General features: G+C 41.9%; 1 protein-coding gene across 1 annotated transcript; it reads right to left on the bottom strand.

Annotated features, from left to right (window-relative positions):
• Nucleotides 1–50: 50 nt before the first annotated feature.
• Nucleotides 51–26,901, bottom strand: E2F5 (E2F transcription factor 5). Its single transcript, XM_024206074.3, has 9 exons — nucleotides 26,642–26,901; nucleotides 13,493–13,602; nucleotides 12,437–12,598; nucleotides 8,983–9,026; nucleotides 5,528–5,592; nucleotides 3,763–4,030; nucleotides 2,891–3,091; nucleotides 2,388–2,432; nucleotides 51–671 (listed from the first exon to the last, which is right to left on the bottom strand). Exons 1-9 carry the CDS (start codon nucleotides 26,798–26,800, stop codon nucleotides 562–564), a joined length of 1,164 nt encoding a protein of 387 aa, XP_024061842.2. The 5' UTR covers nucleotides 26,801–26,901; the 3' UTR covers nucleotides 51–561.
• Nucleotides 26,902–27,691: the final 790 nt, after the last annotated feature.

The raw sequence follows: 27,691 nt of genomic DNA, 5'->3' as shown, positions 1-27,691 counted from the left end.
ACAAACAGACCTTTCCTATAATCTAGGAAAGTGGAATGTCAGTCAAAATGTGAGAAACTTAAAGTGCTAAAACAGAAGGCACTTCACAAAATTGGTTCACTGAAACAATTTAACATAACCCATTTAATGTCCTTCACTTCAAAATTTGGCAGTGAACGCTTTTTAAAAATTGTAGTGAAAGGTTAAAAACATACAGAAAGCTTCTTGGCAGTAAAGCTGCAGAAAGAAAATTCTGCTAAGTGACAAGCCTTGGGGTTTTTTTTAAGTAACCAGAAGGCTGCAAGAAAAAGGAGGGGGGGTGGGGAGAACTTGGGATTTCAAAGCTGAGTTACATTAATGTAACTTGTGAAAAAATACCAGAGAACATTTTGATAAAAGCCCTTTCTTCTGGTTTTGAATTTAAGGTGTTTTGTGAAGTAGGTAAGGAAGCAAAAGGAAATGCACTCCCAGAGTCAGTGAACTAAGAGGTTATACATTCATTATTTAAAATACTTAGGTTATGAAGAAGTCTAGAATGTTATAAAGTTAGAGGTAGATATGACAGTCTGGTTCCCACCGAATCTAATAATTTAGTATCTGCACATCAAAAAGATCACAGACTCCTTCATTATCATCCAGGTTAAAGTTGTAGTCATCTCCGGGAGTAGGAGAGAGTCGTAAGAGAGGAAAAACTGTAAAACAAGAACAGTTTAGTTAGTCATAGAATCACAGAAATCTATTATAATTAAAATTCTGCCTTGCAACATCCAGTAAATTTCAAAAACTTTGGTGTCCCGTGTCAGTAATCCAAAATGTTACAACTTGCTTTGCTTTGGCAGTATTCGTGTGCATTGGGGATCCTGGTGCAACTCCACCAAAATAAGGTTAAAAATAATTTAAACTGTGTAGACACAATTTATTTACTATGCTTTAAATGAATTTCCTTTAGAGGAGAAAAAAATTCCTTTGCAATCTTACCTGCAGCAAAGCCAGTGAAGTGTAATAGAGATTAGTCTCTTCTGCTGCAGCAAAGCAACACTTAAGCAGCCTTTGTGGTTGGTACCTAGCAGTGGATCTATTGTATTATATAGCCTTCATTATTGTAGTACCTGTGTGCCTCACAGTCTTAAAATGTATTTTTCCTGTGAGGTAGTGTCATGCTATTATCCCCCTTTACAGACTGGAAACTAAGGCATGAAGAGACTGAGGCCATGTCTACACTATGCATGAAAGTCGATCTAAGCTACACAATTTGAGTTACGTTAATAGCGTAACTCAAGTTGACGTAGCTTAGATCTACTTACCGCAGGGTCCACACTACGTAGTGTCGACTGGAGACGTTCTCCCATCGACTCCCCTTACTCTTCTCAATCCGGTGGAGTACAGGAGTCAACGGGAGAGCGATCAGCAGTCAATTATCGACTGCCCATCCATCAATCGCCGCAGCATCAATCCTCCAGTAAGTGTAGACAAGCCCTAGATGACTTGCCCAAAATCTCACAGGAAGCCTGCAGCAGAGCAGGAAATTAAACCCAGGTCTCTCCATGTAGTACCCTGACCACTGAGTTATTCTCTCTCATCAACTGGATACTCAATTAGGCCCTGAGCCTGCAAAAAATTGAACACTGGCATCATTTAATGCAAATGAGTAGTATCAATGAATCTAAAGGTATTATGCATGTATAACATTACTCACACATGTAAGCGTTCGCAGGATTTGGGCCTTAATATCGTGACAGTCAATATGGAAGGGAAAACAGGTAAGTGATGGAAACTAGAATAAAGGTGGAAAGGGAGAGTTGCAACAGGAAAGAGGTGGGAGTGAAATAGGTCATGTTTAAAATGGTGCTGACAGCTCATAGGCGCCGACTCCATGGGTGCTCCGGGGCTGGAGCACCCGTGGAAAAAAAATTAGTGGGTGCTCAGCACCCACTGACAGCCCTGCCGATCAGCTCACCCCCACCAGCACTTTCTGCCCGCCTTCGGCTCTGCCGATCAGCTCCTGCCCGCTGAGGATCAGCTGTTCAGCAGCATGTAGGAGGCAGAATGAGGGCAGGGCACATTCAGGGAAGGAGATGGGAAGAGGTGGGGACTTGGGGGAAGGGGTGGAGTGAGGGTGGGGCCTGGGGCAGAGCAGGGGTTGAGCACCTCAGGGGAAATGAGGAAGCTGGGGCCTGTGTGGCAGCTGTTTTAATATCAGATATTTGTAATGAATTTTGGAATCAGATTTGAACAAAAACCTAGGGAAGTGATGAATTCAGATATGAATGACATTTGCCTGCAATAACAGAGGACTAGACTCAATGAGTCAGGAGATCCCTTCCAGTCCTACGTTCCTATGAATGGATGACATTCTTAAAATATAACTCTGCTTATTTAAAAAAAAAAAAGGAATGCTAAATGCTTACCATCTGAAGACATCAATTCGTCAATGATATCACTACTAATAGTTCCTGTTAAACACAAAAGCACTTATTTGTGAAAGTCAGCCCAGGTTCTGTGCATTAAACAGCTATTGAAATGGAGAATGTTAGCTGTTAGGCTACTACATTTATAACGTAATGCTTTCAAGAGCAGTAGAGATAGTCAACCAGACCAGTATCCTACTGGGCTTAAAATAATAAAACCCCTTAACTTTTCCTTTTGGACAGTTTCTGGTGCTATTCTTAGGTTACACAAACACTTATAACTACAAAGGGAATGTAAACAATGTACCAGAATGGAGCATCTTTATGAGGGATGCACTTCACCCAAAACCAGACAGCAACCACAGCCAAAATGGTGAAAAGAAAAGAGCTCCAGGAGGGAGAAGGGAAAGGCTGCAGACAAGACAAACTGCTGGCCTCTTCTCCTCTGGGAAATCTGCTGCTAGCTTTGTCAGGAAGGGTTAAACTAAAGAGAGTCTGCCTACCTGTGGGCTCATCCATCTTTGCTATATCAAATGAGTTTGGCTTGAGAATACAATTAACATCCAAGGGAAGCAAGGCCTGATAGTCATTTGAGCTAGCAGTAGTTTGTGTTGCATCTGTTGCAAGGCTCGTATACAGCAAGGAGTCCGGAAGGCTAGAGTAAGGAGTTGCTGGAGTTGTACTGTTCTCTTGCACACTGTTGTCTACAATGGCAGAAAAATACATATTACAAAGTCTATTATGGTAAACTATATGCAGACACACCTGTATCTGGCTAAGTCTTACTGGTAGAACATGGCCAGTATTTGAGATGTTATCTCCTTTCAAAAACCAGGCACAGGTCTCAAGGCCCTTCAGAGATTTGGTTCACAATTTCTGTAGTATGTTGCTAAACGGCATTTGATTATCTATTAGTGATAAAAACAAGTTATGTAATCTCCCTCACTGAGCCTGCTTTTCACATAAAACTGCCTTTTGCAACAACAGCAGGGACTGTCCTAGTACAAGCTTGTCAAAGGTAAATATTCAAGCTTTACATTCCAGTAGAGGTTTGAAGTCTTTCATACACCACATACAATCACCTTGAGGAACAGCCCAGAACCCTGTTGAGGGCTGGTTTCTGGATCACTTCTGAGGTGTTTCTGGTATAGGATGATAAATTGCAAGTGGAACAATCCATTTCAACAGAAGTCTGAACATAGAACAGGAAGAGGATGGTGACCTCCCCCAGCAACCTCCAGCCAGCTGATAGTAACTCCATTGGTGTCAGGTCTCAGGCCGGCAGCTGCTACATTATGCTAACAGTTGATTCCCTTTCTCTACCCCATCTCTAAAATCTCTTTTGGGGGTGGGGGGAAACAAACCATGGACCCACCTGATGGTGTATCTGTAACTGGGGTATGTGGTAAATGCTGCTCCTGGTTAATGTCATGCTGCTCTGATGGATTCTCAGTAGATGCAGTAGGTTTTGGGGGAGTCACTGGAATTGCAGGCTGAGATGGGGGCTGTGCAAGGTCATCAGGAGGAGGAACTGGGAACACCACAGGCGTGGGGGAACTTGAGTCTTTATTAATAAGCAGCACGTGGATAGGTCCTGAACTACTCTTTAGACTGATCTGGTATTTCTTTTGTCCATTTTGTCCCTTTAAAGGTGGCACATTGAAATAAAACAGTTACAATTCCTTGTGACTGACAATTAAGCCAAATAACTGCGTGCAGTGATTGCCATAGAAAGTAATGGAAATGCATAGTTGCCTAAGTAGAAAACTTTTATTTAAGAATAAAATTCTCAAGATGCCATTGCAAGGTGACATACAATTTTCTAGTCATAAGACCACATTAAGACAGTTCTATACAAAGTTAACTAACATCACATCAGACAGAAAAAGAGACTTAAAACCAATACAACACACCCCATAACCAATAAGATTCCAACCCTTCTACATTCTCACATAATTAACAACTGACACATGGCACTCAAGTACAGAATTCTGTGCAATGCTCATGTAATTGAATTCAAGCTTAGCTGCGAGTCACAGCAGGGTTCCCACTAAAACCTGACCCCGGGACATATAGTAGCCTCTTTAAAATAATTTTCTCATCTGCAAAATTGACTTAATTGGAACTAACTGTCCCACTATAGCCAAATCCTTTACTCCCTGATTCAGTAAACAAAGGACAATTTCCCTGCAGAATAGTCAACATGAAGCCTTCATGTTAAAGAGCTAGTTCTTGTGATTCAATCTGGCATGTGCAGTGCTGCTACCATTGGCCAGTTCATGGGATTAAGTCATTATCTTTCTATTTTGGGAACAGGTGAGATATTTCAGTCATGAAGACAACCAATACAAGTTATCTGTGTCCAGCAGTACAAAGGACAGTCTCATTAGATTAGCATTGCAGTTCACCTTGTGGCATTTTTTATAACCTCATTGTTTAATTACTGTGCTTTTACTCATTCTTTGCTCAAGTTAAAATATGAAACGCATCAAATTGAATCACTATCCTCCTACAACTGCACAAAAAATGTTTGCCACTCTTTCCCCACCTGTGTAGGCAGCATGAAAAACTGAAAAGCACTGTATCTCTGAAATTGAAGATGGCAGAAGGTAAAACCATGAAGCAAAGTAGATTGTCTTGCCCATCCATCTTTTTTGGCCAAAGCAAGATTGCTCTATTATTCTCTGTCATTAAGGACTAGACCAGATAGAGCATCAATCTGTTTTTCTACCGCTTCCTCTGTTGTTCTGTGGGGATCTGATCTGGGTTTCCAAATTCCTTGGCCCAGCAGGGGTTGGGAGGAAAGGAGCTTGCCACTGAAAGACCAGCATTGACAGACTCTGAAGGAAGCACCACTGCTTTTTGCCTGAAGAGAAACGGCAGCTATTGGGCTTTTGCAAGCGGAAGAGAGAAGAAGGAAGGGGAAAACCCAAAGTATCTTGTTTTAACTGAAAGGTATAATCACTTTTAGTCTGTCTAGATGCGCAAAAATGCTGTTTACCCAATATCAGTCCACATCCAATTAGGTGAATCCTAATTTTTTCTCCCACACAGACGAAGAGACAAACCTTATTAGCTGCAACACAGGCATCCTTACCCCTCCCTCACCACACATACGTAAGCAAACAGTTTGTACATACCATTTCAGGTATAGGTACTTCTAATTGTGTACCACAAGGTGCTTGAATTGCTAGAAGTGTGTCTCCTAGTGAAGTAGTAATTTAAGAAAACGTTAACCATATGTAATTTTACACATTCTTGGGTTGTGTACACTCAAATGGAATATAGTTCTCTAATGCCACTTCAGCATTAGTTTGATACAAATCCTGCACATTTTGATGTACTTCAGGAACAAATTCTAACATGAACGAGAGCAAAGTTTGAAGAAAACCTGTCCATCTATGTATTCATAACCAGAATATCCAAGGACTTAGCTTTATATGTCCCCAGAACTCAAGTCTCTGTAGCATGTACAATCTGGGTGTAGTTGCCTTGCACAGTGCACTTGGACACCACCTTTCTTTCTGTAGCTTACTAACCGTTTGAAATACCTGGGGAAAGTCACTTCACTTTTCCGTGCCTCAGTTTCTCACCTATAAAATTAGGATAATGCTTTTTTCTCTCACAGTGTATTGCGAGATAGCACTTCTCTCACTGTAAACCTCATTCTAACCCCATATTTTGTAATTAGTGAACTCTTGTAATAACCTTTTTTATGTTTTGGGTTAAACTCTATAGTACATATAAGTACATGGCTACAGAGAACATTATCTTGAAGTTCTTCTTCAGGCAAAACTAGAGAAAAGGCATTTTATGTAACCTAGAATTGTTTTCTAAACTTTGGACCACATTGTCCCCTCTTGTGGAAAAACCAGGAGGGGAACCTGGGAGGGAAATCTCTGCTAGAGGTCTTTGCAGAGAGTCTCCTACATCCTCCTGTGGGGGAGAGGTCCCAGTTTTTTACCACTCCCAAACTGGGTGGAATATGAGGAATCCAGGGAAAGACAGGAGCCATCTGTGCAGATGTTTTGTGTTTATCCCTCAGCTCTTGGCTTCAGCTATCCCCAGTAGCATGGCTCCACTGGAACTGTACTGTCAGGGATTCCATATATTTGTGGCTGCAGCTGTCCCCACAAAATATATGGAAGCCTGGGCCTGAGTTGTCTTTTCTGGGGAACCTCTGGTGGGTCAGACCAACATGTTCTGACCTGCTCCCCCTCCACCCCTCTTGCCCCCTACCACAGAACTTGAACAGGTCCTGCAGAGCCCGCATTAGGAAAAACAATGCCCTGGGGGCAACCAAGCCCCCCTTCCATACATCCATGACTGCAGATGGAAAAGACATCTAATAGCTCATGTCGCTTCTGTCGCAGTATGTAGTTTCAAAGTATCAAGTAGCTATGTATTGTAAGTTCCATTTCTTATAAACATAATTACACTTGCAAACATTTTCTAAATTCAAAGTAATTATGGAAAAAAACCACTATGTTATAGTGAGGTTTATGTAACAATATAATAAATACAAATAATGATCCTCATGTTGTAAGAACTTTGCTCAATAGCAGGAATATGGAATCCTTGGCTCTAGATCTTCATTAAATAGCCATTTTGTATTGTAGGATGCGTTTTTGGGGAGGGGCTGGGGTGAAGGGGAGAGGTATTTGAAAAAATCCCATTTCTAGAGGTTTCAAACAAACAGCTTTTTTTCAAGTCTGATGGTTAATGCACGAGAACATAAGAATGGTAATACTGAGTCAGACCACTATCCTGTCTTCCACCAGTGGCTGGTGCCAAATGCTTGAGGGAATGACCAGGACAATGCAATTACTGAGTGCTTCATCCTGTCGTCCGGTCCCAGCTTCTGGCAGTCTGAGGCTTAGGGACACTCAGAGCATGGGGTTGCGTCTCTGATCATCTTGGCTAATAACCATTGAGGGACTTATCCTCCATAAATTTACCCAATTGTTTTTTTAACCCATTTATAATTTTCACCTTCACAACATCCCCTAGCAATGAGTTCCAGAGGTTGTTTGTCCATGGTGTAAAGAAGTACTTCCTTATGTTTCTTTCAAACATGCTGTCTATTAATTTCATTGGGAGACTTCTGATTATTGTGTTACTTCTGATTAGTGTATTGTGTGAAGGAGTAAATAACACTTCCTTCTTCACTTTTTCCACACCAGTCATGATTTTATAGCCCTCTATCACATCCCCCCTTAGTTGTCACTTTTCTAAACTGAACAGTCCCAGACTTTTTAATCTCTCCTCCTATGGAAGCTGTTCCATACCCTTAATCGTTTTTGTTGCCCTTCTCTGTACCTTTTCCAATTCTAATATATCTTTTTTAGAGATAGAGCAACCAGAACTGCACACAATATTCACAGTGTGGGCATACCATGGATTTATATAGCAGCATTATGATATTTTCTATCCCTTTCCTAATATTCAGTCAGCTTTTTTTGACTGCCACTGCACATTGAGTGGAGGATTTCAGAGAACTGCCCACAGTGACTCCAAGATCTTTTTCTTGAGTGGTAACAGCTAATTTATACCCTATCATTTTGTATGTATAGTTGGGATTATGTTTTCCAATGTGCATTACTTTGAATTTCATTTGCCATTTTGTTGCCCAGTCATCTACTTTTAGTGAGATCCCTTTGTAACGTTTTGCAGTCAGCTTTGGACATAACTATCTTGAATTTTTTTTTTTTAAATCTGCAAACTGCCACCTCACTGTTTACCCCTTTTTCCAGATCATTTATGAATATGTTGAACAGCGCCAGTTCCAGGACAGATCCTGGAGACCTGGCTGTTTATCTTTCTTCACTGTGAAAACTGACTATTTATTCCTACCCTACCTGTTAACCAGTTACTGATCCACAAAAGGACCTTCCCTCTTATCCCATGACTTCTTGCTTTGCCTTTGGTGAAGGACACTGTCAAAAACTTTCTGAAAGTCCAAGTACGCTATATTCACTGGATCACCCTTGTCCATGTGCTTGTTGATCCCCTCAACAAATTCTAATAGATTGATGAGGCATGATTTCCCTTTACAAAAAAACATGTTGACTCTTGCCCAACATATCATGTTCATCCTATGTGTCTGATAATTCTGTTCTTTACTATAGTTTCAACCAATTTGCCTAGTACTAAAGTTAGGTTTACTGGCCTGTAATTGCCAGGATCACCTCTGGAGCCTTTTTTAAAAATTGGTGTTACATTAGATATCCACCAGTCATCCGGTATAGAAGTTGATTTCAGCGACAGGTTACATACCACAGTTAGTAGTTCTGCAATTTCATTTCTGAGTTCCTTCAGAACTCTTGGGTGAATACCATCTGGTCCTGGTGACTTATTACTGCTTAATGTATCACTTTGTTCCAAAACCTCCTCTATTGACACCTCAATCTGGGACAGTTATTCAGATCTGTCACCTAAAAAGAATGGCTCAAATATCAGAATCTCCCTCACATCCTTTGCAGTGAAGACAAATGCAAAGAATTCATTTAGCTTCTCCACTATGACCTTGTCTTCCCTGGTTAAAACACCTGCTCCAAACATCTTACAAAAATACAGTCTAGCAGCAGCAACTTACCATTGAAGCAATTACAGATGTCTTCATGAGTGACATATGAAAATGTGATTTATGTCAAGGAAATTTTCAAGAAGTAAGAAGCTGAGATTTTTGCCTAAGCAATGTGAAGTTGATATTTAGTGCAGTTTACAAAAGAAGTTTGTGTTCCTACAGTGTGTTGGTTAGGGGAAGGTCTACACTTTACATTTTTACTGTTATAGCTAATGTTGGTCAAGAGTGGGATCTGTGACTGACATAAGAGTGGCAAAAGGATGCAGCTATACAAATGCAGAATTTTGTCAATATGTCCACATTATAAATGCTTTGTCAATATAGCATACCAGTATAACTAGACCAGCAAAGCCTTTCAAGCAAAGCCTTGGCCTTAAGACTACCATTAGAAAGTTTCCAAAATGTTATTTAAATGTATTTCACACATACTACCACCATCTCCTTTTTACTGATAAGTCTGGTTAATATCATATCACTATGATACAGTATGTCCAAAGCCATCATGGATCAGCATGAATTCCGGATGAATCCAGGATGAATTCTGCCAGTGACGACATACCCATCAAAGAACTAGATGCAGCCTACGGAATAGGTGAGGCAAGCGGCTTTGAAAAGAAACAACATCCTGTGTTTAATTCATAGTCTATGGGAATTGCTCTATGAAAAGTCCTTAAGTTCAAGGTTTTACCTGTCAACCATAAAAATACACAGGTCAGCACTGGAGCTTGGAAAAAGAATTGTTTGCTTTACTGGAAAAAAACAAAACAAAAAAACATTGGCTGTGGTAAGTATAGTTAAGAAATAAGTCAACAGAACAGAAAGCTATGAGATGTTTTACTGTTTCTGTGTAAAAACTACAGCAAAATCAAGACACTGTCATTATCAAGAGAGAGAAAACTGGTTCCCAGATCCATGTTATGTAAGTTTTTCTTCTAAATAATTTAGAACCAAAATGATTTAGTTTTAATGATTTTGTCTGATGGAATTTGGTGCAGTCAAATGAATTTTGCTAACTCTGCCACCATTAACATATAAATTATTTTGTAATAATTGCAAGCCACTAAAATGTAAATTTAAAAAACCACCACCAAATAGGAACCTGTTGATGTTCAGAAGTAGGACAGAGAGCTCTGAATATATCTTAATGCAAGGGCATGGCAGGGCTTCCAAAGGTGTAAAACAAGTTCTATTTTAAAAATTTGTGTGTACACCCATATCCTCATACACTTACAACAACTTTGAAAGCACCTGCTTTCCCTTTCACTTTCAAATTGGTCCTAGTCAAAACGCATCCTGAAAAACAACATTTTTGGTTTAATCCTGTAATCCCACCACATACAATTAATAAGTATTTCAAACTGAGTACTGCACATGGCGGTTTTTTAGGACTGGACTTCCCTGAGAAACCATTTGCAGCTAGAGAGACAGTGCCATATATCTGTATAATCTATTTTGAAGTTTCATGCAATACGTTCTTAGTCAATGTTTCAACTAATCACTGTAGTTTCCATTTCAAATCTACCCTTTTTCAAATGTAAAAGCTGATTTCTGAAAGTCATTTTATCTGTAGTGTTTAGAAGTAGAGGCCAGGCATTTAGGGTTTTGTTTTGCTTACTAGGTATTCAGCTTGCAGTATCACACAAGACAAAACTTAGCCCTACATTGCTTTAGATATTTAATTACATTCCAATTACTCAATTATTTTGTTAACAAGGTTTGGTACACTATTCACTATTAGACCTTCTCTGGTGGCTTGGGGTGCCCAATCCCACTCCATTCCCAGCACTCTCAGCAAACTGACTCCACTCAGAGCTTTGTGAAAGTGGACCAAACTGTGCCTTCACAATCAATAATTCATTTAAAAATGGATTGTTGCACATGCAGAGTAATCTCTTTATTCAATGGGAAATAATTTCACAGCTCATTCGGGCCTCAATTCAGCATAGCACTTAAATACATTTAATTGCTTTGCTGATTAGAGACCTTACCTGTTATGTTATCTGTATTGACTGTATTCACTTTAGAACAGCTGCAGTCTATCAGGTTAATGATCTGTGAATTTAAGCAGGCTCTGACGTGATAAAAATCACTGATTTGACTGGAGCAGTTTCTACTGAACAATCATAATATAGTGTTAAGTGCTTTAGAGCTACTTATAGATAAGAGTGCACTTTTCCCTCTCCAAAATCTCTAATGACCTATTTTGTTCAATATCCTCTAAGGGCTTGTCTATACTGGCACTTTACAGCGCTGCAACTTTCTCGCTCAGGGGTGTGAAAAAACACCCCCCTGAGCACACCAAGTTACAGCGCTGTAAAGCGCCAGTGTAAACAGTGCCCCAGCGCTGGGAGCCAGCGCTGTAAGCTAATCCCCTCATGGAGGTGGAGTACCAGCAGCGCTCCCGCGGCAGCGCTTTGGAGTTTCGAGTGCAGCCATGCCCATGGAAGTAGGTTATTTCAAAGCGCTGAGAGAGCTCTCTCCCAGTGCTCTGCCGTGACTACACAAGCCACGTTAAAGCGCTGCCACGGCAGCGCTTTACCATGGGCAGTGTAGACTAGCCCTAAGAATGCTAAACATGTGGTTACAAAGTAATGAGCAAATATAGTTTAAACAATAGACTTATTACCTGTTTACACACAGGATATTTTCAGTTCCAGTTTCAAAAAGCCTCAGGAGTTTATCAACTCACATATCTTTTCAAAAGATTTAGATAACCTATCCTATGAACAACCAAAGAAGAATATCTTGGAGTATCCTAAATCTAATTTAAACCACGAAAGCAGTTAATTTCAGTTAATGCTAAAAGTCTGAATTTTCTACATTAAAAAATTACCACTGTGTAAATTTCTGATGGATTATTTCCAGATTACCATTGATACAATCACAGAGGTTAAAACTTGAAAAGACCTATTAAACCAGTGGTTTTCCACCTTTTTTTCCATGTGCAGACCCCTAAAAAAATCTGAATGGAGGTGGGATCCCTTTGGAAATCCTAGACATAGTCTGCAGACCCCTAAGGGTCCATGGACCACAAGTTGAAAACCACTGTATTAGACCATCCAGTGCCTCTTTCTGCCAATACAAGATTGTTCCCTACAGTATATTTTCCAGCGCTTTGTCTAGCTTGGTTTTAAAATGCCACAAGCAAAGTTTCTTCTACTCCTTTAGATCTCACTGTGTATTCCATAGCCTAACGGATCTTGCTATTGTCTCACAGCACTTGCTTCACAAGGTGAGTTAATTTCACTACCAGTGCAAAAGAAAATTGAAATCACATTTTAACAGAAACAGCTTGAGACCAATTCTATTTCTTCTAGAGTTAGTAACCCCCCCTTGGTCACCTAGTTCAAATAGCTTCTCACTTCTAGAGCAGGTCATATTATGTGACCAACCTTTTAACATATGACTGGTGCTTCTTTAATTCTATTTCATGAATGGACACAATGTACGTCCCAAAGGATATTGGTTGTTTGTGGAATCATCCATAACATTTTTGATGCTTTGCTGCAGCCACAATTTTTGCTGATCCAGCTCTTTTTCTTTTAGTTCCAAATCTTCAATTTCTGCTTCAAGATACCTCAGTCTGTCTATGACTTCTTTTGTATTGCAGCCAGCACCTACACCTCTTTAAAAAGGGTACAATATTTTATGCAGTCACAATATGTGTAATGATAATGTAAAAAACTACAGAGAGAGAGAGAAAGAGAGAGAGAGAGAGAGAGTTTGAAGCATAGGTCTTGCTTTTTTTTTTTAAACCCACCATATTAATTATATTATGAAATACTAAGAGGTAGTAAAATTCCTGCTTTTATTTTTTAAGTAGAAAAATATTGAAAAATGTCTTAAATTTGGGGCCAACGTTGGGATTCCAGTCACTGTTTTCCATTTTCATGGCAGGTGGCGTTTTCTGTGTCAGGGCTGTGTACCCAACTCAATTCCCCCTAGTTAGCTCCTCACTGGGGCGATGGGAGAATGGAACATGTTTTCTCATAGACAGAATCTTAGGCTAGCACACTGCCTGCCTGGTCCTTGGCACTGCTCTACAACACACATCAGAGCCACATCCCCAATCCCTGCCCAAACTCGTCTTGAAGTTCAAAGATTTATTTCTTTTAAGTAGCAAGTTATAAAGTTATGTTATATAAATTTTAGTGCCCATGAAAATTGCCAGATTTTCACTTTTCAGGATTGTCACTTTAATCTAGACATGGTACAGTATGAAAAACAACAATGCTAAATTGCCCCTCAGATATGCTGAAAACTTCAGACTTCACGGCTTAGAGTACTTCAGTCTCCAGCACCATTCAATTTTTGGCCTCTCTGAAAATAAGGACGACAATTGCAGTGAGGACACCTGGTCATTAGGAACTGGATTGAGACCACTGACATATTCTACATAGGCTACCACTGATTACAAAATGAATTTTAATTATTGTTGAATATAGCCAAGGAAAAAGGAACAAGGCCAACTTTTTCCTCGCTTGAGAATGTGAAAATATGCAGAATTGACAGTTCTTACTTCCATTGGATGCTGTTTTTTGACTTTTTCTCAATTAAATCTATGCCTTCCAAAACATTGGTGATATCATAGATTCTTCTTTTTTGTCTCACAGCAAGAGTATCAGCAGCCTGTTAAAAGAACAGAGATAAGTGTCAGCAATCTGCACACCAAGGCAAAAAACTGGCCCATTAGGCTGCTCACCTGAAGCTCAGCAAGCTTCTTGGGTGCTGATTCCAGGTCCATGGTTTCTCAACCTGCAGGTCACGACTCAAAACTGGGTCGCCAGAACACGTCAAAGAGTTGCAGGGCTGGCTAGGCTTGGCTCCTTGCTCCCTGTGTTGTGACCCAGTGCACAGGGTTGCAGCGCCGCCTAGGTTTGGCCTAGCAACCCCTCCATCATGATGACGGGGGGCAAGCTGGGCCAAATTTGAGTGAGAGGCGCTACGACCCCATGTGCCAGGTCACAATGTTACTCACACAAATTCCCCCCCTCACACTCGCCCAGCAGGGTGGCCAGGCTAAACCGGAGCAGTACTGTGACGCTGGTGTATGTAACACCCAGAGTGGGGAGCCAAGCCCGGCCAGCTACAAAGTCAGGAGCCGAGAGGGAAACGGTGTCATGTTCTCAGTAAAGTACTGGCCTCCCAAAGTGTATCCTGCCCTGCAACTGAGCAGCACTCCTCTTCCACTCCTGTCCTCCCCACCAAGCTTGCACCCGCCCACTCAGCCAGATGACTTCCCCCCGTCATGCTACCTATACCCCAACTAATTTCTTCCTCCATTCCGCCCACTTTATCTCCAGGACCTCAAATTCCCCCCACCCCTCTACTGCCTATGGGGGGGGGCTATATTTTTGGGGCACTATAGGCTCATCGCCCCTCGCCCCTCCCCCAGACTGCTTTGCTCCCATATCCTTCCCCCCCAGTCCCCCGCATCCCTCTGCCCGCCCCCAATTCCTTTCCCAGGTTCCCCTCCACCTCTGACATGGGCCATATGGAGGAAGGGTGTGTTTTGGGGGGATTATCTTGGCTCACCCCCCCCCCCAGTTGCTGGTTGGGGGGGTTTCCAGCTATTCACATCTGGCTAGAGCCCCTGGAATCTTAGCTCTGAGCCCCCCCGTCTCCTGCCCCGCACCCCTGAACCCTGGAGCGGGGGCCTTTGGGTTGCAACGTATCATTAAGGTTTACAAATGGTCCTGAACTCCAAAAGATTGAGTTTTGGATTTTAACCCAAATTTTGGACCATTTAAGTACATGAAAAGTACTGAGTACGTTAAACAAATCTACCTAATGGACTGGATTTTCTTATGTTAATAATAAATTAGTCTGAGTGTAAATGCAAGGCTGTCTGTTAAAGTAAGGCAATGTAGTGGAAGATACACACATGTACATGCATGCATGCGTGTATGTACAGTTAATGTACAGCTAATGAAATGAACCAGCATTAAACTGCTTTTACTTTCAACACTCTTACCTTTCTATTTGTTGCTTTTTCTTTCCTTCCATCCCCCAATATTTACTGCTAATATTTACCCAAAAAAACTGACATTGATTTTTTTGTATCAGTTTTCACCCATTTTTTTAAGTTTTGTAACAAACACTAAAATTTCTCAGGAATTTATCAGACAAAATACAAACCACAAACAAAAGGCCTTGCACATTCTGCACCACTCTCCTTCAAGATCAGAGTCCAACCAAATTCCATATAAAAATGGCATGCAGAGCTCTACAAACCATGCTCAGAGAATCCGCCCATTACCTCAACATAGGGGCCAGTTCTTCCATAGCCAACTGGGTATATGCCAGGCAGGAAAGAGTACAAAGGTGCTGTGAATGTCCCAAATATTAAATAACCAATTCCTCTCCTTCCTCCCAACCCCATAAAAAAAGTCTGAAATTTTCTTTTTGGAAGGTGGAGAATGAGAATATGGAAGAAGGAGGGCAGTATCTCTCTGCAACAATAAACAAATAAACCCAAAGAGTAGAGGAGGCTAGAAGGGAGTCTACTTCCTCTGGTGACTCTGAAAAGCTAATCCAGTTCTATGCTGGATTAACTCATGTTCGCCTTAGAACCACACATCACGGAATAGTTAAAGCCTCAATAACCGGGGGTAGTCTAGCCAAAAAAATTTCGGTGTGTCTTGTGTGATATAAAACGGAGCAGCTACCTTTTGTTAATATATTTCTGGATCCCACCATTGGACTTTCTCTCCAAATCATTGAGGAAACACTTATAGAGCGACAAAGCAGATTGATTCTTCATGTGTTCCATGAGAAATGTAGAAATCATAAGACATAACAGAGTGTAGCAACTTTATAATTAGGAAAGCCTTTAATACAGACCCTTGTATTAAGAACATAATACACAATTAGAATTGGGAGTAGGACTGATTTTGCTTTTATATAGCATGTTCCATACTAAAGCTATTGAAACACATAAAAATAAATGAGATAGAAACATAGCATAGCATAGCATAGCAATTTAATGGACAAATGTGGAAGTCATTACACACTTAGCAATAGCTCACAGCTTTGGACAATTGAAATGTTTCACTAGAGAACAGAAATGTTGATTAAGTCTCCAGAATTATCCCCTACCTTTTGAAAAAGGCTTAGTAACCGTAACTTCTACCTGGAAATCCAGCAAAGATAGGTAGAAAGAATCTCATTTTAAAAGCCATCTATCATAATTAAACCCAACAACATCCAGCACTTGATTAACGCTCCACTATTTCTGCTCCAGAAGACATAACTGCCAACTAAGATTCAAACCAACACACGACTCTTCTCCTATGAGACTGAGGAATTAAGAATACATACGAAGTACAGGTGGATTAATATGTGAATCAAGGTAATAACCTATTACCCAGCAGATAAACAAGGCCTGAGACAGATTAGTTTATCCCTAAAAAGGAATGAAGTAGTGGACAAAAGCAAAGGGCACCCATTCTACTATTGTTTTACTTCAAGTGATACTGCAAGTATTACATGTCCCGCTTTTTAAGTCACCTCTAAAAATAGGGAAGGGTACTAAATTGGAACAGGTGTGTGGAAAGTTTTATTTTTAAATAAAGTACTCAGTCTTCAAACTATTTAGTAATGGTGCAGAAGACATGAAACTATTTAAATAAATAAAATACATGTGAGATTAAAAACAAGGATTTTGGAAAGCGGGAGAGATAGATAATGGTGCAAATGAGTCATTTTATTGAAGAAGAATGTGACAGTAACTCGTTGCATTTCTAATCATGAAACTCACTTGTACATTATGGTCAAAATCTACTAATGAATACACTCTGTACATCAGTCTGTGTAATCATACATTAAAAATGCCAAAAACCAGAATAAAAAATAAACCTATTTTACAGCAAAGGCCATACACTTCCATCTTTTCTAAAACATAACCAACTCACTGACCTGCCAAAGCAATTATGTCCTCCCAGCAGAAAACAAGTTGTAAGGAATTTCAATAGACCAAACCGTCCTGATTGGCGTTTTAATTAATAAGATAAAGATACAGTATAAAAGGAAAACGGGGAAGACAATTTTCACAGTCTTGCATTATAAGTAAAGGAATGCTACTTCCACTTCACATGCAATACCTATCAAACGAGATTATTAATGGTAAGAAGGAATTACTACAGCCCATATCAAAAAGATATTAAATTGGTAACAGCATGTTGTACTTTCCTGGTTTATTAAACAAATATGCAACCTTAATTTTGTCACCCTGTGCATATGGATTGTGTTACAATCCTTCCTTATATGATCATACACTATTTTTTCACAGGACCCCTGCCTCATTCAGTGCAAAGGATGGTCTGTGTTCACTTAATGAGCAGCTATTCAATATTCTGTTTTCTCCTTGTTGTTCAATGTGTGCCCTATGCCTTATTTACTGCACAATAGTCAAACCCTGCTCTAAAGCCAGAATTAATTTCCTCATAGGTTTTTCTATGGCATTCATCATACTCTGAAACCTATAATATCTGACTGCTTCATAGATTACAAGGCCAGAAGGGACCATTGTGACCATCTAGTCTGAACTCCTGTGTAACAGAGGCCAGAGAACTTCCCCACAACATTCCTAGAGCAGATCTTTTAGAAAAACATCCACTCTTGATTTAGAAGTTGTCAGCGATGGAGGATCCACCACAACTCTTTGGTAAATTGTCCTAATGGTTAATCACTCTCATTGTTAAAGATTTCAGACTTATTTACAGTCTGAATTTGTTGAGCTTCAGCTTCCAGCCATTGGATCCTGTTACACCTTTCTCTGCTAAACTGAAGAGCCCAAAATTAAATATGTTCCCCATGTAGGTACTTATAGACTGTAATCAAGTCACCCCTTAAGCTTCTTTCTCTGTTAAGCTAAACTGATTGAGCTCCTTGAGTCTATCACTATAAGACATTTTTTAATCCTTGAAGCATCTCACAGCTCTTCTCTGAACCCTCTCCAATGTATCAATATTATTAAATTAATGTTTACAACCCCTTGTAAAGTGGGGGTGTTGGTGCATGGGGGAAGGGGGTATTATCTCTATTTACAGATGAAGATCTGAGGCACAGAAGGGATGTCTACAGGAGGTGTGATTGCAGCACCTGCAGACATACCAAAGCACAGGCAGCTGCACCCACTGGATCTGCCCAGCCAGGACCCTGGCATCCTCTAGTGACCACTGCTGAGTCTCCACTGCTATAGTTACTCAAGCTAGCTTTGATGTAGCTAAATGAAAGTTAGCTCAGGTATGTACACATATCCTGCAATTATACCTCTCAATTGCAGTGTAGACATACCTAATGAGATTAAGGTCAAAAGTAGCCACTAATTTTGGGTGCCAAATTTAATACATCTAGGACTGATTTTTCAGAGTACAGTACTTAGCATTATATAGCACTTTCTAGGTTCAAAGCACAGTTCCCTTTGACTTCAGATGCAGTTGTGTGTGATCAGCACTTTTGCAAATCAGACCCCAGGGTCTCATGTCAGGCACCCAGAAAATGAGGAACACACAATTAGTGACCACCTGTGAAAAGTATGGTTTAGGTGACTCAGCTAACATCACATATGAACTCAGAGGCAGGGATAGAATCCATTCTCCAAGGCAGTGTTCAGCTGCCTTAACCATGAGACCGTCCTATGTCTCCTGAAATCCCCTGCCTCATTCACAACACACCTTCCAACTTCCGCAACAAATAAAGCAGGGGTCCTATGGACAACAGCTTCCTTCACTACACAGTTCTGAATGATCCCCAGAGGAGGTCCAGCCTGTGCACTGATGGAGGCAGGTGTCCCTGTGGACAGAACAGCACATGATCATATAATCAAAGACTTTTCACAATGGATAGCCACAAGAGGGTGAGTTAAGGTTAAACAGGCAAACTCAATAACATTCCTTTAATTTAGTTTTTGTGTAATTTCCTAAGACTTAAATAAGCAAACTGAAAAAAAAAAACAGTTGTAACATGTGGCATCTTATTGATACCCACATAGGTCATCAACTGGGTTGGAACCTTTAGACCTTTGCCACTTGAGCTGACAGAGTAACTGACAGAAGTAGCAGGTTGTCATCTTCTATGCTAGAGGGGGAGGAGACACTTTGCCAGTGGGTTTCACTCCTATTTGCTGACAGCAGAGGAATGATGAACTCAGGAAACCTAGGTTTTGTTCCAGGCTCTGGAGGGGAGTGTGAGCACACTCTTTTGCCCATTCCTCCCCATGTGTGAGCCCTTCTACTCTGTTCCCTTCAACCTATCCTTGTCCTAGTTCTGTCTCTTCCCTACCCCAGGCTCCTTATCCCAGTCCCATTCTTCTAGCCTACCCAAAGTCAATCTCCATTCCTCAGGATTCTCATTCCAGTTCCAATCTCCTTGTCCAGTCAGTCCTACTCTTACCCCTCTGTATTCCCCGTCCCAGTCTCCTTCTCCATCCAATACCACTTCTACTCCGCACATCTCCTTAGCCGACGTTTCTCTCCCCTCTCCTGGTTTCCAGACACCAAGACCCCACACCCACCCACATTCTCTGTCCCCACTGGCTCCCAGTCCTAGTGTCATCCTCCTGGCTTCTTGCCCCAGTTTCTTTACCCAACCAGTACCAGTTTACCTTACACCCTTGCTCCTCATCAGATCTCTCTCCCCCCTCGGCCTTGATTCTTAATCCCTGTCTCTTCCCACACACACCTACTGGCTCCAGACCCAATCTCCTTGCCCAGCCAGTTCCAATGTCCTTCCCACCGTTGCTCACAGGTCCAGTTCCCGCCTCTATCTCCCAGACTCCTTGTCCCAGTATATCCCTTTAAGCCCAACTCTTCTCTTTATGTTTGCATCAGATCGATTCCTCCTGCTCACTGTCTGGGCAGGAGACCGATTTCCTGCTTTTAGTTCCAGTGCCCAGACTTGGCCTACAGCAGCCCAGATCTGTAACTGCAGGGAAAGTCCTATTCAGACCCTGGCTGGAGGATGCCCTGTGTGAACACAATCTTCAGGGAATTTAGCTGCTAAAATGTAAGATGTCTCTACTGGCCATGCATGAGCTGCAATTTTTCAAAGGCTTATAGCGTGGCCAAATTTGGGTGGATTTTCAGGAGGACATCAAAAGACATTCTTGATGTAAAGGCTACCCCCTGCCAAATTTCAAGTCCCTATTCCAAAGCAGTGGGGGATACTAGGGCACCAGAGTTCTATAACATGGACAAAATATATTTTTTTCTAGTTTGGTTCTTGGAAATAGAGGAACAGTTTTGGCTGAAATTTTCAAAAAGAAATTCATCCTGAGCCAGACACCCAGCATGGAACATCTCAGCCCAAATGGTTACAATTGTAAACAGGGCCTTTCAGTGGGAAGTGCTGGTCAACTTTAATAGTAGGCAGTGCTATGAAAATCACACAGGGCATATTTTTTAATATAACAGCTGTGCTGGAACAGTCTATTCCAGATTTATACTTAATCATTTATATATTTATGCATCACAAAATTTCATTTTTATGTAACAAAGAATTCTGCTTCATAGCTGAAATTAAAACCCATCCCCGTACTTGCAGAAGAAGAGTTAATGGTTGTCTTTATTACCATCGCTGGTAAAAAAAAAAAAAAAAATCATCCATTTTATACTGTTAGTCTGAGTTAGCAGACTGGTCTCAAATGCATTGCCCCATCCCCCATCCAAAAATACACCCTTCTAAAATAAAAGGGGTTTGAAAATTATATATGGCAGACGATATAGAAAGGGCCCAGCGACAAGAGGAAAGTGACCCATTTCTGACAAAAGTTTTCAGCAATGGGTTGATGCTGTCCCCAACATATTCCAACCCACAAATGTGTGGAAACCCTTTAGTTGCTACTACAGACAGGACAAAACTGGTTTCAACACAATTACAGAACTCATGAAAAATGCCATGTTCCGCTAAGTTTTAATGACTGGGAGGTAAAACTTTCAAAAGCATCTTAAGAGTCTAAGTCCTATTAACTTTCAATAAGACTTAGGCTGTTAAACACCTAGGTCACTTTCAAAATTGGTGTTTTTGAAAATTTTACCTAAGACATCTCAACAATTCTCTCACTGTTGGTGGCACCGCCGCAGATAGAACTCTTTTAAAGGGACTTGTTTCCAATAAGATGTGCCAAGGTGGCTCACAACAGGCCCCGGTCTACAAGAGAAAAGGACATTTCACTTCAGTTGAGATCACCTCTCCTTTCTCTCCCTCCAAATTTCTCATATTTGGAATTGCTCAATAAAATATTTTTAGTGGAAAATAGCTGCACAGTAGTCACCATTTCTAGTAACTCCTCCCATTTGAAATAAGTATGTAACCCAGGCAAATATTACTTGAGACTTTCCCTTAAGAAGGCTCATGACTGGCAGACAAATACACAGCAGGATGCATAGATTCTGTGAATATTTAGACTGTGACCCATTTTATGCTTCCATGGAAGTTTTAAAAAGTAGTTCATTGGTATTTGGTTGAAATTAGAATCCAGGCACATTTATCAAAGCAGGGGCAGCATCAGCATGCCATTAGTTACAAGAAATAAGGAGTATGCTGCTTCCCTGTCCCTTAAAAAAATATAAACCTTGTCTCAGACAACTCAGCTCTGCTCTTCTTGCTCGCTGTAGCACACAATGTGTGCACTTGCATTTCTGCAAGCACTGCTTTTTACCTAAATGACATGCGGCACCATTTCTGATGTGATTAATTTAGTCTCTCTTTTCTTGTTTCTACTTTTCCAGTGGGATTTTTTTTTGTTTTGGAGCCTCCTTTCTCTCCTCATCTTTCTGATCTCTTCCCTTCTCACTTCTTCACTGATAATTTTATTTCATCTCCTTGACCAGGCTTGTCTACCCACACAGTTATTCCAGAATAACTTCATGGATGGGGATGGACATTATTCTGGAATAAGAATGTCCACACATGCAACGACTAAAAAATAACTGTTGCATTTTAAATTCACACCCTCCTTTAATCCAAATTAATTTTGAAGTGTAGACAAACTCCCAGTTCTCCTCCCACAGTCCATCTACCTCTAAATGTTAACAAGGTATGTGTCTAATGCTAGAATCATTGCCAATGACAGGCATCCAGAGCCATCTAAAGAGAGAACTGCTGCTAGTGACCACTTATGGGACAGTGCACCAGAACCTAATGGGGGTGGAAGAAGGAAAAAGAATGACAAGACAACAACTGTGCAGTATCACATGCCCAAATCATAATCCCACAGCCTGTTTTAACAGTGATTTTCAAGCTTTAGTCCGTGAAGCACCAGGGCACTTGCTAGTGGACTACGGGTAGATGGCCAGCTCCTCTTCCTCTTCATATTCTACTGCTAAATCAGGAAGCTAAAAACACATTTATTTAATGCCTTCTAAGTATTATTTTCCATGTAAACAACTGCTGTAGGTGTCACAGAAGTGTTACAGAAATGGTAAGTGATTTTGAATGGGAGGATAGGCGGTTCACAAGGCAATGTCTCTCTAAGATGTGGAACCCCTGGCCTTATAAAGATGCCTGCTACTGGAACTAAAATTGATGAGCCACCTGCCTACAGAAATTCTGTAACTCCCTGAAAATGTAGCTATGGTATGCAACTTGGTTTCTACCTTTCTTAATTGAGACATGTGTAACTGCTTTACAGTAGATATTGGGCTAAACAGTTGTTCAGTTTGATTGGTCATGAAAGTACTAAACATTTATTCCGTACAGACTGTGCTTTAATAAAGTTTACCACCATCTTCTACTCATACTTAACAGCTCAGCAAACAAAATATGTAAGAAAACAGTTTCTGATTTAAACCTAGAGAACCTGCCAGGATGGAGTGAAGGAAGTAGAAAGATTTAAACCTGAGCCTTAATTTTCATTCTTCACTCAAATTTTCTTTGCTTTTCTGGGTAAAAACAGACAAAGTTTTAAATATCAATCATCACTACTACTATACTATCATGCCACTGAGAGATCCTACATACCCATGAAAAAGTGGACAACATACAGACAACTCAGGACTTGTCTACACATGGAGTTATTCAGGATATCTACTGTGGAAGAACTCTATGTGTGGACACACTTATTCAGGAATAAGAGTGTCCACACATGGAGTTATGCCAAAATAGTTATTCTGCTTTAAATTCCTAATCTACTTTATTCTAGAATAACTTTAATATGTAGACAGATTCATAGATACTATGCTGATGAGAATCATAAATACTAAATAAATTAACCCTAATAGTTTTGGGGAGCCATTATGGGCCATAATGGAAATATATTGCAGTGTTCAAAACAAATCTCCATTTGCTCCATCATCTCTGGAACCATCATTACTGACTGTAATTTCTACTTCTCAAACTGTCTCAGAGGATACCAAAGTTCATGACAGATAATCAAGTAAACTTCACAGCAGCCCTTGAGGCAGGGATGTTCTATGCTCATTTTACAGATGAAAAAGTTAAAGCACAAAAAGGCTTACTGACTTGTCCAGGATCACATAGGAAGTCTGTGGTATAATCTGGGACAGTCCTAATATATTCTGGCTTCCCTCCAAGCTTCCTTGGAAAAGTTTCATTTTCATGTCAGACCCACCACTTTAGTCATTAGCGTTTCTAATCTATACCAATGCTGATGCACAATACTAAACACTAAGAAAAAGTATATTTTCTCCTCCAATAAGAACAGTTGGTGTTTATTATTAATTGTATGGGAAAACAAAATTTTCAAGCTAACCTCTATTGTATTTTGCACTAAAAACAGTATATGAGATCTCAGTCAATTGGCCAAAATTCATTTTCACTGTACATGTTATTTCCTAATTAGAGAAAAAGTGGCTAAGGTAATATTTTTTCATTGGACCAATTTCTGTTGGTGAAAGATCCTGAAGAAGAACTCTGCATAGCTCGAAAGCTTGTCTCTTTCACCAACAGAAGTTGGTCCAATACAAAAATATTATCTCACTGACCTTGTCTCTCTAATATCCTGGAGCCAACACGGCTACAACAACATTGCAAATAAATTATGTAATTAGGACAGTTTGGGCAAAATTATTCATCCTTTTTCAAGAGATTAATCTGTAGGTAATATGAATTTTCTATCATCAATAGTTCTTGGGTGCCCACCTGACTGTAGGGATAAATCCTGCTTCCACTAAAATTCTGTTACTGACTTCAGTGGAATCAAGATTTGATGTCTGAACACCCTGCTTCTTCCTTCTGTGAAGATTTTCTTCAGTAAGTAGTCTCCAGGCTACTTCAAACACTAAACAGTTTAAAAGACCTTACCAAACACAACCTCTTGGCCACCAAAGCATCACGCAACAGACAACTTCTTTGTGGTACAGTTAAATCAAGGATCTCTGACAAACTTCAAATATGAGATCTCTGTCGCTAGTTGGATACATCTGATTGGGTATCAAGACTACTACTTTATGTCACACAATTTCGAAATCACTTCAATTTGGGACGCTCATAATTTATAGCCTGAACAAGTGCTGAAATGTGTTAAAAGGATACTATCAACTTTGAAACTGAATATTTTTACATTTCTGATTGAGCTCCATTGAAATAGTATGTCCTGAAAAGTTTTGTTTTGTATTGTTTAAAAGTCCTTTTGTTTATTAAAATTACCTGTTTTTCTGCTCCTCTATTGACATTTAAGGATCTTTTCAACAAGGAAAAAACTGTTTATATAGGGAGATAGTGAAAGTAACAATACACATTGCTGTCAAATGCACAATGTGAGCAAACCAAAAGGAAAAAATGTTTACCTTAACTGTTTCAGTTAAGGTAATCTTGGATATTACTTTAAAAAAGTTAATACATTTTTAAATGAATTAGCTGGAAGCCATCTGATTTTCTTCTGTGCAAATGCAAAAAACAAAAGCTAGTCATTTTCTATCAGCAAAATCAGAGTTTGCAAGTACAACATAATATTAAAATGTATCACACTACATTCCCCAATTTCCAATGGAGGATGTAATGTACAGAATAGGCTCTTCCTTTTACACAAAACTTTCCAGTGTCTCTGTCTGTCAAAGGTAGAAAACAGGCAAGGAAACTTTAGTCCTTCTTCAGTTCCTGAAGAAAGGATGCCAATAACTGCTTTTCTGAGGTTTCTGTGAACATATGTTTAAGTCACACAAGTTCTGAATGCTATATCTGTACTTGCTGATTAAATTTCAGCCATCCCACAAGTGCTTCCATTAAAATAACTCCAAAACAAATGAGATACACAAACTGCTTTTTTTCTAAAAATGGAAGTTAGAAGCACTAGTAATGCATAAACATAAACCCAGAGTGGCCAGTGCTCTACAACATCACCCAAACTATGGAGACTAGAGATCCAGTTCATCATGATCTGGCAGGAGGCCTCACCATGCCTTCTTGAGCTAAGTTGGGACTACACCTTATGCAGAGATCTGTCTCTCTGAGTGCTCACCCAATCTGTTCCATTCCGTACCTATTAAGAGAGCCTTTTAGTCTCTTGGAAAGTTGAAACCTCTTGGCTGGTCAAAAAATGACCATCCAATCCCTGAAATAAACAGTGCAACAGAGAAAGCCTTACAAGTACAGACCAGCACAAGCCTTATACCAGTGGTCCCCAAACTGTGGGGCACGGCCACACCCTTAGCAGGGCACTGAGGAATGTTTGGGGCGGGGGGGGGGGCCACTGGGGTCAGGGATGGAACACCACGCTTCCAGCCCCGTCTGCCCCCAGACCACCTCTGCTCCTAGCCTCTCTCCTCTCCAACCCCCTTCAGCCCCCAGTCCTCTCTGCCTCCAGACACAGATACACTATTATAGGCGCTTTTACTCTCTGCTTGGTTCTCAGGCAGAAAAGGTTCTCTTTTGCAACCTGTGCTGGCCTTGGTCACAAGTAATTCATGACACTGGTTGGGGCTCCACAGACTTTGGCAACTTACAAGCCAGCCCCATTACACTGCAGGGGAACTGGAAAGGAAGAAAACTCATGCTCTGACAGGACTCCACTCTCCCTTGGGAGAGGATCCTACTCATGTTCCAGGCCCTGCCAACTGCAACCCTTTCCCTCCAAGACTCCTTTCTCAGTCATAATACACCTTTTAGTTTCTCTCTGGAAAGTGAATGGGTGGGGGGGAGAGTTATTGTTTGTATAGGACTATGGGAAATAGAGCATGAGAAAGAGAAAGAAGCCTGTCTATTCTCTCTCTCACACACACATACACACACGCCACTTTCAGCTCCAGATCCCCCCCCCCATGTCTTTTCCCATGTTAGGCCCCCTATACAGAGACCAGCGCCAGACTCCCCACCCCAAAACATATTACGCCCCTCCAATGATGTTCAGCTCCGTATCCACCCCAACTCTGGGCCATCTCCACTGCAAAGACCACCCAGATCCACCACACACAGGGAGACCCCCTCTCACAAACCGGGTCCTCCCCCAGAGACACTCCAATTTACAGGTGGGCCCACCCACGCAGGGACAAGCAACCATTCCTTCACATTCACAGTCACACACAGCCCGCATACTACACAGGTCCGACCTCCCCCTCCTCAGCCCCTTCCAGATCCCAGCCTAGCCCAGGAACCCCCTACTGATCCGACCCCCCATGCAGCCCCCATCCCCGCAGGGGCTTTCCTCCAGACCCGACCACCCCGCGCCCAGGCAGACCCGGCCCTGCCCCGCCCCGCGCCGCGCACGCACCGCTTTCAGGTCCAGCACGCCGTCCTTGGCCTCCTGCAGCAGCGACACGAACTTGGTGGTGAGGAGCCCCAGGCTCTTCTCGTGCCGGCTGCTGCTGCCGCCGCCTGCCGCCGGGCAACCCGCGCTGCTGCTGCTCACCGCCTCGGCCAGAGCGGCCATGCTGCTGCCCGCACTCCAGCGAGCGGGGCTTCCCCGGCGGCAGCAGCGGCTGCGGCACCACGTGTCACGGGCGGCCCCGGCCACAACAATCCGAGCCCCGCAGGAGCCCCAGGGCCGCGGGGGAGGCCGTGCGAGGAAGGAGGAAGTGACGCTACCCACCGCTGTTGCCTGGAGACGGGCTGTTGGGGGCGGGGCTTCGGGCGCTCGGCTGCCCCGCGGCAGGGAGGGCGGGGAGGGAAGGCAGCCGCCGGGAGCGCGCTGTCTGCGCCGGTCGCGGAGCGTGAGCGAGCAGGCCCCGGCCCACCAGCGCGCAGGGACGGGGCCGTGGAGCAAGGCGAGGGGAGGGCTGTGCTGCTGCCACAGGCGCTCCTCCGGCGTAGGCAGGGCTCCGGGCGGGCGGGCGCGTATCACGCAGTGCTCACCAGGGCTGCTGCTGCTGGAACAATGTTTACAGGGCGGGTGCTGCTGATGGACACCGTGTAGTTGGTGTTTGTTAGTCTTACTTCAAGCCGCACCGCTAGTGGGGAGCGAGAGTGTGAATGTCTCGTTTGAACTCACCCAGCCACCCCCTCCCCTTCCCTTCCTCTGCCAGGGGTTGTTCCTTAGCCCCTCGCAGTGAGGGGGAGCCCAGGGACCTGCACCAGGTGTCCCTCTGTCGGGTGTGATTTTTTTCATCCCAGTCAGTGAGTGAAAGCCCTGGTGTGGTAGCAGGGACACCAGCACTGTCCCCTCCGGGAAAGCTACACCCTCATAAAGCAACTTCATAGTGCTAGGACAGCCTCCACCCTGGAGCTAGGCTAGGGCAGTGGCTCTCAAATGTTTTTTACTGGTGACCGTTTTCACATAGCAAGTCTCTGAGTGCGACCCCCTCTTAAAAATTAAAAACACTTT

Source organism: Terrapene carolina, unplaced genomic scaffold (assembly GCF_002925995.2).
Source record: "Terrapene carolina triunguis isolate 2854851 unplaced genomic scaffold, T_m_triunguis-2.0 Scaffold58, whole genome shotgun sequence".
In the NCBI taxonomy this organism is placed as follows: Eukaryota; Metazoa; Chordata; order Testudines; family Emydidae; genus Terrapene; species Terrapene triunguis.
This window is presented reverse-complemented; position numbering and strand designations above follow the sequence as displayed.

What these genes read in the sequence shown, in the direction of transcription:
- E2F5 (XM_024206074.3), bottom strand. Translation starts at nt 26,800, where the DNA reads ATGGCCGCTCTGGCCGAGGCGGTGAGCAGCAGCAGCGCGGGTTGCCCG. An exon ending in AAGTACCTATACCTGAAATG is followed by an intron (nt 4,031 to 5,527) that starts GTATGTACAAAC and finishes CCACCTTTAAAG; the next exon opens with GGACAAAATGGACAAAAGAA. An exon ending in AAAGATGGATGAGCCCACAG is followed by an intron (nt 2,433 to 2,890) that starts GTAGGCAGACTC and finishes TGTGTTTAACAG; the next exon opens with GAACTATTAGTAGTGATATC.